Below are 13,408 nucleotides of genomic sequence, written 5' to 3'. Positions count from 1 at the left end.
ATCAGTAGTGCTAGGTTAATTAGCTTATCCCATTTATTTTTCTAATTAACCTTAATATATTAACTCAGTAATTCTAAAATAGAAATAACAGGAGTAGACACTGTTCATTTTAAAGCCAAACAAATTAGTTAAAAACTAGTTAAAACACACTAGAATTGAACAAACTAGTTTAATTCTAGAAGTTTTCTTTCTATTGAAATAAAATTACAATGCACATCAAAGCAGTTAAAATAGCCTCTGATTGTAAAGCCAAAACCTTTTTGTTTTTTATGCTCATTGTTACACAGGCCCAACACAAATACTAATTATGTATTAATACAGTTATATTCACCTCCAAAATCACAACAGAGCACCATGCATGGGTTAGTCCACTGAGAAAACAGCATCTTTCTCCCCCTGAAAATACTGCTTTCAGGTGCTTTTCCTACAGTGTATCTGCCAATATTGATCCTATTGATAACTGCTGTGCTTATTCAGTCTTTCAGTTGCCTCAAGGTTACAAACATATAAAATACTTGAGAAGTCAAAGGAACAACTTAAGCCTTTAAATTCAGGCTTCAAATCTGGACTGCAGATGGTCTGCATCAAAATAATGCTCCAATTTATGTCATTTGCATCAAGCTAGCAAGACATTTTTCAGGTTGATATAGAGAACTTTTCTGGGATGGAAATACAGCATCCCTTTCCAAGTGAACAGTGCAGCATTTAATGGGCAGAATAACTTCTGCAGCCTCTGGATTAGGCCAGTAGTTCCACCCTTGTCATTTCTATTTGTCAGAATCCCTGAATTTCAGGGTAGCTCCCCAGATCACATTTGTCATCATGTCCAACCTCCAGTCTGCTCGTGGCTATCTATTTTGCCTTCTGCCAAGTGTGCTAGAAATCCAAGAATAACAGGGGGGAAATAAGGCAGCAATGTATTTTCTGCCTCGTCATGCTACTGGCTGGAAACTGAAGTACACACACAGAGATTGAGCTGATCACAGTAGGAATTTTTGGGGTATCCAAAATGAATAAAAGGTGAAGCAGGACTTTTCAATTCTGATTTTGACCACTGTAGGCATTAGTGCTACAAATTAGTATTTTATAAAGGGCAAAGAGTTTGGGAATCCATTATTTTCAACTGTAAAAAAAAAATTATCAGTAGCACAGGTAAAAAAGAATGTCTTTATATATATAACAATTTTGCTTGATTTCAATAACTGATCAGATTACCTTCTTGTGGTAAGAGTTCAGTAAGTCTGCTATATTTTCTTTTGAAGGCGATTTCAGTGCTATCAGGTCTTTCTCTAAGGCAGGTAGCTATTAAAAATAAGATTTAATTACAAGTAAGTAAAACAAAATCTACTTGAATTATTTCTGCTGCTGCTATACTACTGGTAATAGTAGTATGCACGTATAAAAACACCCCCCTCACCCTCCCCAACTTTCTGACAGATCTTAAGGAGGTACTAAGCAAACAATACAAGGAGCCAGAGTTCATTTTTCAGTGTTGAACCATCTGGATTTAATTATGTCTGCAGTGATCAGCAAAGAACTCTTCTTCCCAAGCAGACCCCCAATGCAGTGCTACAGATGCAGCAGATAAAGCAAGGCTACACCAGTCTCAGAGGAAAGAGCAGGAGTCTGGCAACTGCTATCCTCAAAGCAGTATTTTGCCAGCTCCACAATGACAGTCAGGAGTCTTCATGCAGAGAAGGATCATTGTTTCTCCTTCATTTAAGTCCACTCCAGTTACTCTGACTTTATGAAACGCTCTAATTTTTACACTTCCTTACAGGCACTGTAAGAAACAAATACCTGTTAAGCAGACTGATAAAAACCACATTAATTTAATGGAGTTTTACCTTGATTGAAAACTCAGCAATTGTATAAATCTCTAGTTTCATACACAATTGTCTTGAACTGTAAAATTCTGTAAGCAACTTCCATTATGCTGAGTAGATCATGCCCTTCCAACAGCAGAATTGTGAAGACAACAACATTTGCTCTTTGCTCCAAGCAAAGCTGTCATTATCTGGCAAGTGTTAGAATGACAGCTTGAGAGTATCTTACCGTCCTGTTCACAGGGCATGGCCAGCTAATATAACTGTGCTGCTGCAGACACTCAAGTTGGTAAAAAGTATACTGGGCTGCTAAACCCTCCAACCTGTCATGGTGGTTGTAGGCTGTGCCCCTGCCAGCACTGTCAGCATGTTACCTTTTCGGATTCTACAAAATGTGTAGCGATGCCAGCTCTGAGTACATCTCTTCCTTTCAGCCTGTATCCTGTTAGTCCCAGGTAATAGCCAACCCTTCCTGAGAGCCTTGGCAAGAAATACCCTCCACCTACATCAGGAAACAGGCCTGCAATAGACAACAAAAACAAAAGTGAAGGGAGAAGAACTTGTACTAATCATCACTTAGTAGCTACTTCTTCTTGTCTGACTTTCATCTCCCTGACAGGCACAGAACTCTGATCGAGTTTCTCCTTGACTTGCTTTGACATTTCTCTGTCATCAAATCCCTCCCTAAAAGCAAACTCTCAAACACCTTCCAAACTGCATCCTTTCCACTAGCACATACTCTACAAATAACTACCAAAAAATAGTATTTATTCTATTTGCCAATAACTTGAGATATTTTTAGGTGCTTGAAGAATTAAGTGTGTTCTCAGCCAAGAAACAGAAGTGACACAAAGAATTGTGAAATAATTTGTGCAAACTCAAACTGGATGCTGCTTTTTCTCTGAAATCTTTTATTATGATAAAAATATCAAACAGTGATGGAGTTTCTCTTGCACAGCTTAATTTGAACAAATTTTGGGGCTGAGAATTCAATAACAGATCAAAAATATTGACAGGGTCTTCCTGAAGGTGGGGGTGCAAGAGGCTGAGCTGGTACCTGGCTCTTTGACAGGACTATGACTAAGCTGAAAGTAAAAAAAGATTTTTAAACTTTCCAGTTTAGTGACTGTCTTACATTTATATGTTTTTTAAATCAACAGATTAGGGTAATTTTTTAAAGTTTAAAGTGTGAATAAAATTTAAAATACTTTTAAAAGTTGTAATTGAAAGATATCTACCTTCTGTTATATACATTGATCACCAAAACAAATTCAGACACTTTTTGTAACATACTTAAACTTAAGAAAATTTTAGCTTAGCTGTATCAGTTTCAGAAATCTGAATGGATAGAAGCAGTGTCCAGTTACTACTTTGAAATCATCACCAGTGGTGCATTCATGACACTGAAAGTCTTTTTAAGAAATGAAAGGTGTGGTGGTGTTTTTTCACTGTGAGAGGAAAAATGAAAAAACCAAAAATGAATACAAATGAAAAAGAATACAAATGAGCAGTAGGAAACTCATAAACACTTGCCAAAGCAGAGATATTAACTGGGAAAATTCAGATGTACATAAGGAGTTCAAATGGCATTCTGATAGAAAGTGGTAATTTTTCACTTACAAGCAATTGCTTTCAGTCACAAAAAGAGTCAGTGGATGTATTATGGAAAAGATCCTATCACAGGTATTTTAAGATGTGGGAAATCAGTGATCCTGGAAAGGTCCTCCCCCTCAGACAGAATTGAGGGGAGGTTTCTTTCAGACAGCTGCTCAGTGTTTTCCTCTTAACAATCTTAACATCAAACCCCTATCTCAGCTTCTCCTCTGATTCCCTCTTGGTCCTCCCTTTGTTCTGCTGCTTCCAATACAATGAAAAGATGGTTTTAGGAGTCACTTGCTATCAGTTAAAGTTGTAGTATTTTACTCCCACCGATGTGTGTGCTGTCATCAATGGATTTATTCTTCATCCCACAGGCTACTGAGACGTACAGCTCTTCTCCTGAAATGCTGAATGCCTTGCTGACACACTTTAAAAGCCCAATTAACCCCAATTCATCACTCACCCTTTTCATCTGTACTCACATTCTCAATAGTCTGCTCTACATTTTACATTCTCATTTTGAGCCATCAAAACATTGATGCCAGGACTTTTATTTAGGTTTATGTTTCTATTTATCTGTCTTCCCTTGGATATCCTACTACTGAAAAAAAAAAAATTCCTCATTTCAAAGTGAAACCTGACTTAAAAATGCCCTCCAAAGTAAAAAGGCAATTACATTATTCTGTCCATCCACCAGAACTGCAACAGCAACAATCTTTCTTGGTTTTGCTGTAATTAAATTAGAATAATACCGATGCTGGACCACTGTTCTCCCCATGCTCCAGTAAAATTCTAGAGGAAAGGACATCTTCCTACTGGGATCCATAATGCCCTTCCACTTGACCATACACAGGGAAATCCATTCTAAATAAAATGTGCAGTTGATTAACTTAAGTTGCTTCAGAGGAAAATAAACCTAAATTGAATGAAGGTTTAATTATTAAGGAATTTACAAACAGGATTAGTGAAGATGTAACTAATCCACTTTAAACTTACTTGGTTGCCTAAACACAGTCTGCTATAGTTTCTGTATCTTTTTCAATGTCCTTGTCTTCCATTTTTGTTATAATTTTACCCCTCTTGTCCATGTTCTACATATTCCTCTTAATTCTCTCAACAATGCTTCCCATATGTTTCTCCTTGCCACTGTGGTTCCCTTAATGTGTTCCACTTCTTTTGACAGTATTTACCAATTATTTCTCAAATTCCTACTTGAATAAGAGAAGAACTGTGTTACTGCTGGACTGACCAGGCTATAAGCCTATGCCTGTGGTGCTGACTTGCAGTCTGTGCTCTTTGCTGTAATCCCAAAGGTACAACTCTGCATTTGCCAAGCATAAAATAAAGGCAGTGCTACTGCATTCTTACCTTGTCTGTAGAGGGGGGTGGAAATTTATTAGTAAATGACTTCTAGAAAGCTAAAAACTTAGGAGGGATATACATGAAAGTATCCATTATTAATATAACATTATCTCAAAGCCCACCTCTTACAATATACTTCCTTCTTTTGTTCTTCTCACTACTAGTTTTTCCACACCCTCCCACATCTAAGCTGCTTTCCAGTGCTTTGTATTATCTGTGTCAAACTCCTACAGTCTACAACTGCCTTTTATTTCTATTTTCAAAGTGGCATATTTATCTCTATCCTTTTATTTATGGTGGTGTATAAATGCAGAATAATTGTGTGAAAATGTAGCAGCTGAATGAATGCTTTGTTTTCATTTCACAGCAAAGGTGTCATGCCTACTGAAATAAGTGAACACTGAATGAAAAAATCAATTAATCCAGTGTCTAGAGAGCTAGACATTTTAAGAGAACACACAGAGATCAAAAGAGCTAAGCCTTTAAATCCAAACAGATTTCAGTGGTTTTACTTCTAATTGATCCTAAAAAGGGTTTAATTACTTCCTTTCCTAAGCAAGTTCTAAGCTTTTCCTTTACATGTCTTCACAGTCTATTTTTGTTTAAGTAAGTCCTTGGCAACACAAGAAATTTATGTAAAGAACAGAATTTTTTATAATATAAAACTACTCATATCTTTACCTTTGAAGAAGAAAGTGAAGGTACTTTCATTATTAGTATAATTTTATATGTCAAAGAACTTCTCTGTTTAGTTTTTAAAAAAATACAAATACAAACTGTTTCCTTCAAACGGCTTTCATGTACAATAACTGATTATGAAACTCAGAGTTTAGCACGTTCATGTTGTATTAATGCTTGAGATATTTAGTTTACCAAGTATTCCTTCAGCATAAAAAATAGTTGGAGGTCTGCAATAGCTTTTGCTTTTCTCATCTCAAATTTGCTTGTTCAGAAAAATTGCATTAGATTTATCAGCCAGCATGAATTGCTGTAATTTTTTTTTTCAGGAGTTAAAATGATAATGAGCTTCCTTATATTTGGGTGGTTTACTGTGCTTTATTTCCCTTGACACTTGCATCAGGAGGGTTGCCTTTAATCTGACTGACTTTTCTTGAGCCATACCTCCATCTTCATGTAGCTCTGAGCTACATTTTCTTTTGTACATCTCAGAGTTGACAAAAAACCTGTAGGATCAAACATTAGAAAACACAAGAAGTGTGTTGCTGTTTAAAAAAACAGACACTACTGAAGACACTGTGATCTCACCTAGACACAATCTCTGCACAACTGTAATGGGCCTACATTAATAATCTACAAGAAAAGCTGGAATTTCAAAATCTGTCTCATTAACACTGCAGAGCAGCTGTGTAGTACAGGCAGTTGGACTCACAGAGTCCCCAGGGTAAAGCTGAAGTAGCTGCACTGGGATCTTCAGACTCTATCTGCCTACAGCTGTAGCACAGACTTAGTTCCTTGATCTGCTTCTGTTTCTGAAATATTGTATCAGTCTAGACAGTTAGGAACCTTGATCAACTCCCAGAATGTAGGTAAGTTTCTGTTAATTTAATAGAAAATACTTTCTATATATGGTCATCTCCAATTCCCTTTTAAAATTCTTTCATTACCACCACAGCTTTCAGTCAAAGACGTTTCATCCTGATTACACAAACAGTGAAACCTTAGACATATTAACACGTGATAAAATGCTTACCTATTGCTGTTTCTGGCATTGCAAAAAGTGTCTTTTCTGTAGCAACTCGAAAATGTCCATGAATTGAGAGGCCAACTCCCTGTGCATGGAGCAAAGGACACAGTTATAAAATTATTTTTACCAGTAATCATAACCCTGTGTAACACACCTCTTGCTTTGCTCTACCATTTAAATAAAAGTAGATTTAACACATGCGTCTCAAGAAAATATTAAAAGATCTTTCACGGTTCAAACACTAACAAAGCATCATATTACCTTTATGATTTGGCTGAAATAGCATTCTGTGCTTTGAAAGACTGATGAGTCACACAGAGATTACCTTCAAAAACCCTCGGGTGACAGCAACAGAAATGGGTGACCCTGTTATCTCCACCAGCCCACTATGAGAGCTGGTATCCCTTTGCTAATGTCACCCCATCTGTAATTTTTGCATGTACCTGAAATCACTGACAAAAAAAAGCCAATACACAAATTGTACAAATTTGTCATTCTAACACTTCTAAAAGAAATAATAAGTAACTATTCTTCTAATGTGATAATTGCCTATGTTACAAACACAGAAGTGTTTCCCAAATCTTCGTTCCCGAAGCCTAGCCGTGAAAACACAGAAGTATTTTAAACAGGAAAAGCCTTCAGCATTACTGATTAAAATTCAGAGTATGTGGTTAGAAACCCACTGTTTAACCTGAGCACTGGTGTTCACCAAATCAGAAATGGAATTCACATTATTAAGTATCTAGCCTTCTTCTCTAGCAGCCTGTCCTGATGAGACACTTCCCTCAAAAGCAGAAGAGTTTCTGGTGGTGTCTGTCACATGTTTTCTGATTTAGGCAGTGAGCAGCAGCAAGGCCCAATAAAAAAAGTATTTTCACACAAAAGTAATTTAATTTAGAAAAATGTTCAAGAGGCAAATTGGCAAATATAAAGAAAAATGGTAATCTGACAAAGTTACTACTACTTAGTAATAATATTTGAAGTAATCCAAGTATATTTAGATTACAGGGCATTAACCACAACATACATATTGAGGTCTCACTTCTCAAAGCTTATTTACATGATACATGTTAATAGAAATGCATGTTTGAGTGTATCTGGAGACAAAAACCTCTACTGAATATTTCACAAGAAGTTTCTTCATACAAATATTATCTTTCTCTTCCTTTCCACTGTTTACTTCTGTTCCTCAGAACAGAAGTTAGATTTCCCTTGGTTAAGTCCTTCTACCTATACATTTTTTTATGTTCAAACTAAGATATCTTAAATATCATTGGCCAAAAGAAGTCAGTGTCTAATGAAGCAATAAGTGCTTAAATACTAGAAAAATAATACTTTACCCACCTAAGGCTACTAGTTTTCATAAACATCTTCATGGATTTCATACTTTTCATCAAAACCAGTGGTATTAATTGGGTGATATTCTCTTGGGTCAGCAGTATATATCTGATAGGCTTTTAAGGTGAGAGTAGAACATCTTTTTATTTTTCTTATTACAGAGATCTTTGGGTGGGTTTTACATTCAAATTTTAAAAAGTTATCTCAATTTCATATAAATTACATTCATTTCCTTCCATGGCCTCTCTTACAATTCTGCCCAGCAAGAAATTAATTGTCACTGTTTATTCCATTAGGGTCACACACGATTAAATTTGAAAATATCTTGGAATTTTTTCTGTAAAATGAATATCTGCCAGTCTAGTGTTTTAATATAGGTGTATGAAGTTTTTAAGATTCCAGTTTAATTTCCTGAGAAATGCTCCCTTAAGGCAACTGGTTATCATACTGGATTTTATATTCAGAAACTAAGCCAGATGTGTACACATGAAGTACTGCTTTTCCAAGGAGGCAAATGGGATTTGAGCAAACATCTGAATCTTATTTGCACAGGGTACCATGTTCTGTCTCATCTGTCCTTCAGCCCTTTCTCTTGAGGACTGGTCAGAGGCTGCACATCTCACCTGAGCAGCACCAAGAGCAAGGCCCCTGTGTTTAGCTCTCTTGCAGATGCAAAGCTACATGTAAAGCTACATTCACTCCTAGAACAGCTCCAAAAGTCTTAAGTTAAATGGAAATGTGACTTCATAACTTCCAAATGTCATAATAGCATGTTTTTACTGCATTTAGTAAGGCCTGTTGTTATTTTTATGCATGTTCAGCAATAGTGATGACCTTTATTTATAAAGATAATGAAATTAAAAAATCATGCCCATTATGCTCTAATGCTTAAATTAATTTTTGTTCTAATCCCATATCTAAAAACACAAATACCATCTATGATAAAGCATTTTTTCTGGCTTATTTTCTAGATAGTCTGAATTTTTTATAAGGACTTACATTTTTTTAGCTTGAGTATTAAGTAACAAAGACTCGAGTGTGAACTCCATAAAGGGAGCTTTTCTTCCAAACTTGTTCTTTTTTTTTTTTTTAGAGTGATAAAAATAACTGTAAAGTTTTAATAATAGAAAGTTGAAAGATGTAATTTTCTTTTGAAAGAAGTAATTAAATCAGATTTCACTTTCTCAAGTGCTTAAGCCATAATTGGATTTGTTTTCTAGACAGCCTTCAAAGTTTTATAGTACAGATAACAGCCTTATTTTAGATGTATGTTTAAAAGATTGAAACTATATTTTCTTTTTATCCATTATAAAGAAAGCAGTGCAAATATGTCCTTACTTCTTTGAAGATCATTTCTAAATAATCTAATGTTACAAAAAAATTAGGAGAGAAAATAAGTTAATGCTTTGAGGGTACAAACCCCAGTAACTTATTTAACTGGTGATCATCATATGCTTTTTTTTGTTTATTTGCAACTTCCCAAATCATTAACATATTCACTGTATGTGTCTAACCTTCTAGATCTAATACAGATGACAGATATTTATTAGTTTAATATTCTGTAACCCTAAACTCTTCCAGTCAGAAGTCTAAATGCGTTCCTCCATTTCTGGATTCTCTAATTTTGTTTCTTTAATTTAACTGAAATCTTACATATGTAGAGTCCTACCTAGGAGGCCCTTCACACTATTAAAGTATCTGCAGTTGGGCTGTGTTCACTTCACCAGATAGTTCCAGCATTTACACGTACAAGGCTTGGTGCTATAATGTCTTTACTAAAATACAGTATATCCTGCCTTGTCAGAGTCCTACCTTTTATGATCTTAAAATATATATACTGAAGCTAATATCTTCCTTTTGACTTTTCCAAGACAATACATCCTCGTGGTGAATCAGGCTTGTACTGGCTGGGAACTTTCTTTTTTTACTGACAGCTGAATGTTTGAACTTTGTAAAGAATAATTAAAGAATGAGCCTAGAACTTAAGGAGAATTAAGAAATGAACAAGCAACCAATTCAAACTACTGGGCTGGTTTTGGCTGGGATAGAGATAAATCTCTTCACAGTAGCTCCTTCACAGTATGGGGCTGTGTTTTGGATTCTGCTGAAAGCAGTGTTGATAATATGGAGATGTTTTTGTTATTCCTGAGCAGCACTTGCACAGGGTCAAGGCCTTTTCTGATTCCCACCCCACCAGCGAGGGGGCTGGGGGTGCACAAGAAGTTGGGAGGGGACATAGCTGGGACAGCTGACCCCAAGTGACCCAAGAGATATTCCACACTATGCTCAGCACATAAAGTGGGGAGGGGGAAAGGAGGAAGGGGCCATGTTTGGAGTAATGGTGTTTGTCTTCCCAACTCATCATTATGTGTGATGGCTGGAGATGGCTGAACACTGGGAAGCAGTGAATTAATTCCTTGTTTTGCTTTGCTTGTGTGGGTGGCTGTTGCTTTACCTATTAAACTGCCTTTATCTCAACCCATGAGGTTTTTCACTTTTACCCTTCCCATTCTCTCCCAATCCTGCTGGTGGGGGAGTGAGCAAGCGGTTCTGTGGGGCTTAGTTGCCAGCTGGTTAAACCATGACAACTACCTTTGTGTAGGGTTTATTTATGAATTAATTAGAAACATAGATAAGAGCAGAAATGGTGTAAACATCTGTTCACATACAGAAAAGTAGACCCGTGTCACAGCAAAACCACACATCACACTTGTCTATTTACTAAATAACCAAACTCAGACTCTGAAGGAATCACTGCCTAGGAAAGCTTAAGTGACAGAATAAAAGACACACAAACAGAAAAGGCCTTCAGGAATGTTGCTTGTGTCACCTTCACTAGGTTGATAAAGAATTTTCAGCTGTTCAAGCAAACACCTTTCTGATAATACTGATAATTATACTGTCTGCAGCTAAAGTCCTGTTGTAACAGTTCCATCCAGTGATTGCACTCATTTTTAACTGCATGAGAATACAGTTCCTGGTAGGGCCAGAGCCACAAGAGAAATGTGGCAATCAACAAACAAACTGAGCATAAGACAACAAAGGGCAAATATATTTGCATACAGATGTGAAAGAATAGCCAAGGTGCAGTAAAAATGTTTTCCAAAGCGTTAGTCGGCAGCACAGTAAGTGAGTGGAGTTGATTCAGGAAGCAGCAGGAGCTTATAGCTATGTTAGATCAAAAATCATGGATGTAAGAGCATTACCCCCTGCATCCAGACACAACAAATCTTAAACTGAATAGAAATTAATCTACGTTCATCATTAATGTTATGGACCACTCCAAAGAGTATAATCCATTTTTTATCTGGAGATACTAACAGAGAAGACAACACAGTGAACCAGAGCAGTGCCATGTAACAGATCAATCTGGACCTAGAATATCATTTTCTTTGGCTGATGACACGTTAATCAATTCTGTGCAAGTATTTAAAAAATACCATTAAAAACCAGTGGGGTTTGTGAACTTTTCAATCATTTAGTGTGGTATTTTAAAACATAAAATATTAATGTAATATGATTAAAATATAAAATATTAATATCCATATACAGATTACATATTAGAGATTCTCAGTCCAAATTCCTACAGATACATAGAAGCACAATGAGTTGACTGGAAACAGATTATCTGTAATGATACCTGATGTTTCAGTCCTGTTCTTCTGACCCCTGAGTATTTAAACAAACTTGATCCAACTACTTTAACAGTAATCATTTAGGTCAGCTTCTTCTTAAAGTGAAATTTGGGGGAAAAAATATGTAGGCCATTCTGTGCACCAATGCTGTCACAGTGAGTGTCCTCTATCAACAAAAAAATTTAGACTGAATTTTTAGAAGTCCTGGTTTGATCTTTCTGCTACCAGCCTGAATTTATCGGTGATCTCAAACTGGTTTTACTAGGGTACTTATCATAATCTGCACAACTTTTTATGGACACAAAACTTGTGCTGCAACAGAAAGAAAACAGAAGATATAAGACCTAGATTTGAAAAGCCCATAGCAAAAGTAATTAATTACTGGCAAGTGCAATTTTTCCTAGTGTTAAATTTGAAAGCATTCTTTTTATCCCAGAGTTGTTTCCTTATACATAACTGGCCATGTGTGTTCAGAAAGACAGTAAGTTTGGCATTTTTATTGTTTCTAAAATTCTAGAAGACAGCTCTATCCCTTTGTTCCTCTGTATCACCTAAAAAATGTAGGTACTGCAAGAAATTTCTGTGTCCAACTCATGACATCCTAATGTCTGCAGGAAGGGCAGACAAGTGGGAGGGAACCTGTTTCAGCAATTTGCATCAATGCATAACTGAGCTTTTAGGTTTCATCTTAAAACTGAAGAAACACTTCTTGTTCTTAAAGACAGGAACGTGAGACAGAACTTTTGTTTAAACAGCAGCACAGTTATTTGGGATGACAGGAGTGAACTGAGGGGATTTTGTAATGATGCTCTATTTCCCTGGAGAAAGTGCTTGGAAAAAGTGTAAGACTGATTAAAACAAACTCAAGGAGAAAATGAGCATTCAAATTCTTCTGGAGTTAAGAAAAATGAGCAGAAATATGAAAGGATGGAGAAGCAGGCAAAGATAATTCTCTTCAGAACTTTTATTCCTTGATCTGTAATAAAGGGATGGAGAGGGAAATAATGAGATAACTCTCAATATGTGACTAGGCATGTACAAGAAGGTCTAGAATGAGAGAAAAATAGTGGAACTTTTAGCAAGAAATAGTCTGATTGTTTCTAGAAAGAACAAATCTGTGCAGAAGCCAGCAAAAGTCTCAGTTGTTGTAGAGTTGGAAGAGGGGAAGAAGAGTTTTTCTTACTGTACCAATACTGACCCATAACTTAAAATACTTGTTTTCAAGACAGTGCTTTATGATAAACCCTTTGGGGAATAACATCAGGCGCAAATCCTTGAGCCTTCAGTGGTTACTTTTTGTTGATGTCAAGAGCTGCCGCTGTTATAGTCCGATTAGCTACAAAATGCAGAGCACCGTTTATCCCAGGGATCAGAGGGGAGGGCCCAGCAGGCAGAGCCAGGCGCCAGATGGTGAACCCACTGTAACAGCAGCACAGAGCCCTGTCGGTATTGCCTTAGCACTGCTTGCAACATCCTACCTTGCAAAAGCTAAGTGGTGCACAAGGCAGTCTCACAACGATTTGTTTGCACTTGCAAAATCTGTATTCTGTTTGACAGCAAAAGCTGCCTTCGGCTTTGAAGCGCTGGCACAAAGCAGGCCACAAGCTTCTGTGTGGTTCACGGGCATGAATTACCAGAGGGAGGGGGAGAGGCAGGGAGAAAACGGGAAAGCAGCTTATCTGGGTTTAGTATGACAATTACTTTTACTTCAGGACAGATTTTAGAGCATAAATTAAAACAAATCCAAAGATGTTCAAGTTTCAGAGCATGATGGCTGACAAGAGGCATGACATATTTATAAAAAGGAAGAAAAAGAGTAAAAATTGGGAGAAGTCCCAAGGAGCACTGACATTTCGGGGTTCCAGTTTCCTATCTATAAAAAAAGTTTAAAGGGGTAATAATGTCTATTACAGTATAAAGGTGCTATGTAAAATAACAACTTT

At 36.6% G+C, this 13,408-nt stretch overlaps 1 protein-coding gene across 5 annotated transcripts in view; it reads right to left on the bottom strand.

The window, feature by feature from the left end:
- The window catches only part of HIBCH (3-hydroxyisobutyryl-CoA hydrolase), a 47,513-nt gene that overhangs the window by 14,563 nt on the left and 19,542 nt on the right, over positions 1-13,408 (bottom strand). For all 5 annotated transcript variants that reach the window (XM_051787810.1, XM_051787812.1, XM_051787815.1 and 2 more), the window contains 3 exons: positions 6,499-6,577; positions 2,201-2,346; positions 1,216-1,302 (listed from right to left, as the gene is read on the bottom strand). In XM_051787810.1, coding sequence (XP_051643770.1) covers positions 1,216-1,302; positions 2,201-2,346; positions 6,499-6,577 — 312 coding nt within the window. The remainder of the gene's footprint in view (positions 1-1,215; positions 1,303-2,200; positions 2,347-6,498; positions 6,578-13,408) is intronic.

This window comes from Manacus candei, unplaced genomic scaffold (assembly GCF_025592945.1).
Source record: "Manacus candei isolate 608988 ecotype Guabito, Panama unplaced genomic scaffold, ASM2559294v1 h1tg000023l, whole genome shotgun sequence".
Taxonomy (NCBI): Eukaryota; Metazoa; Chordata; class Aves; order Passeriformes; family Pipridae; genus Manacus; species Manacus candei.
This window is presented reverse-complemented; position numbering and strand designations above follow the sequence as displayed.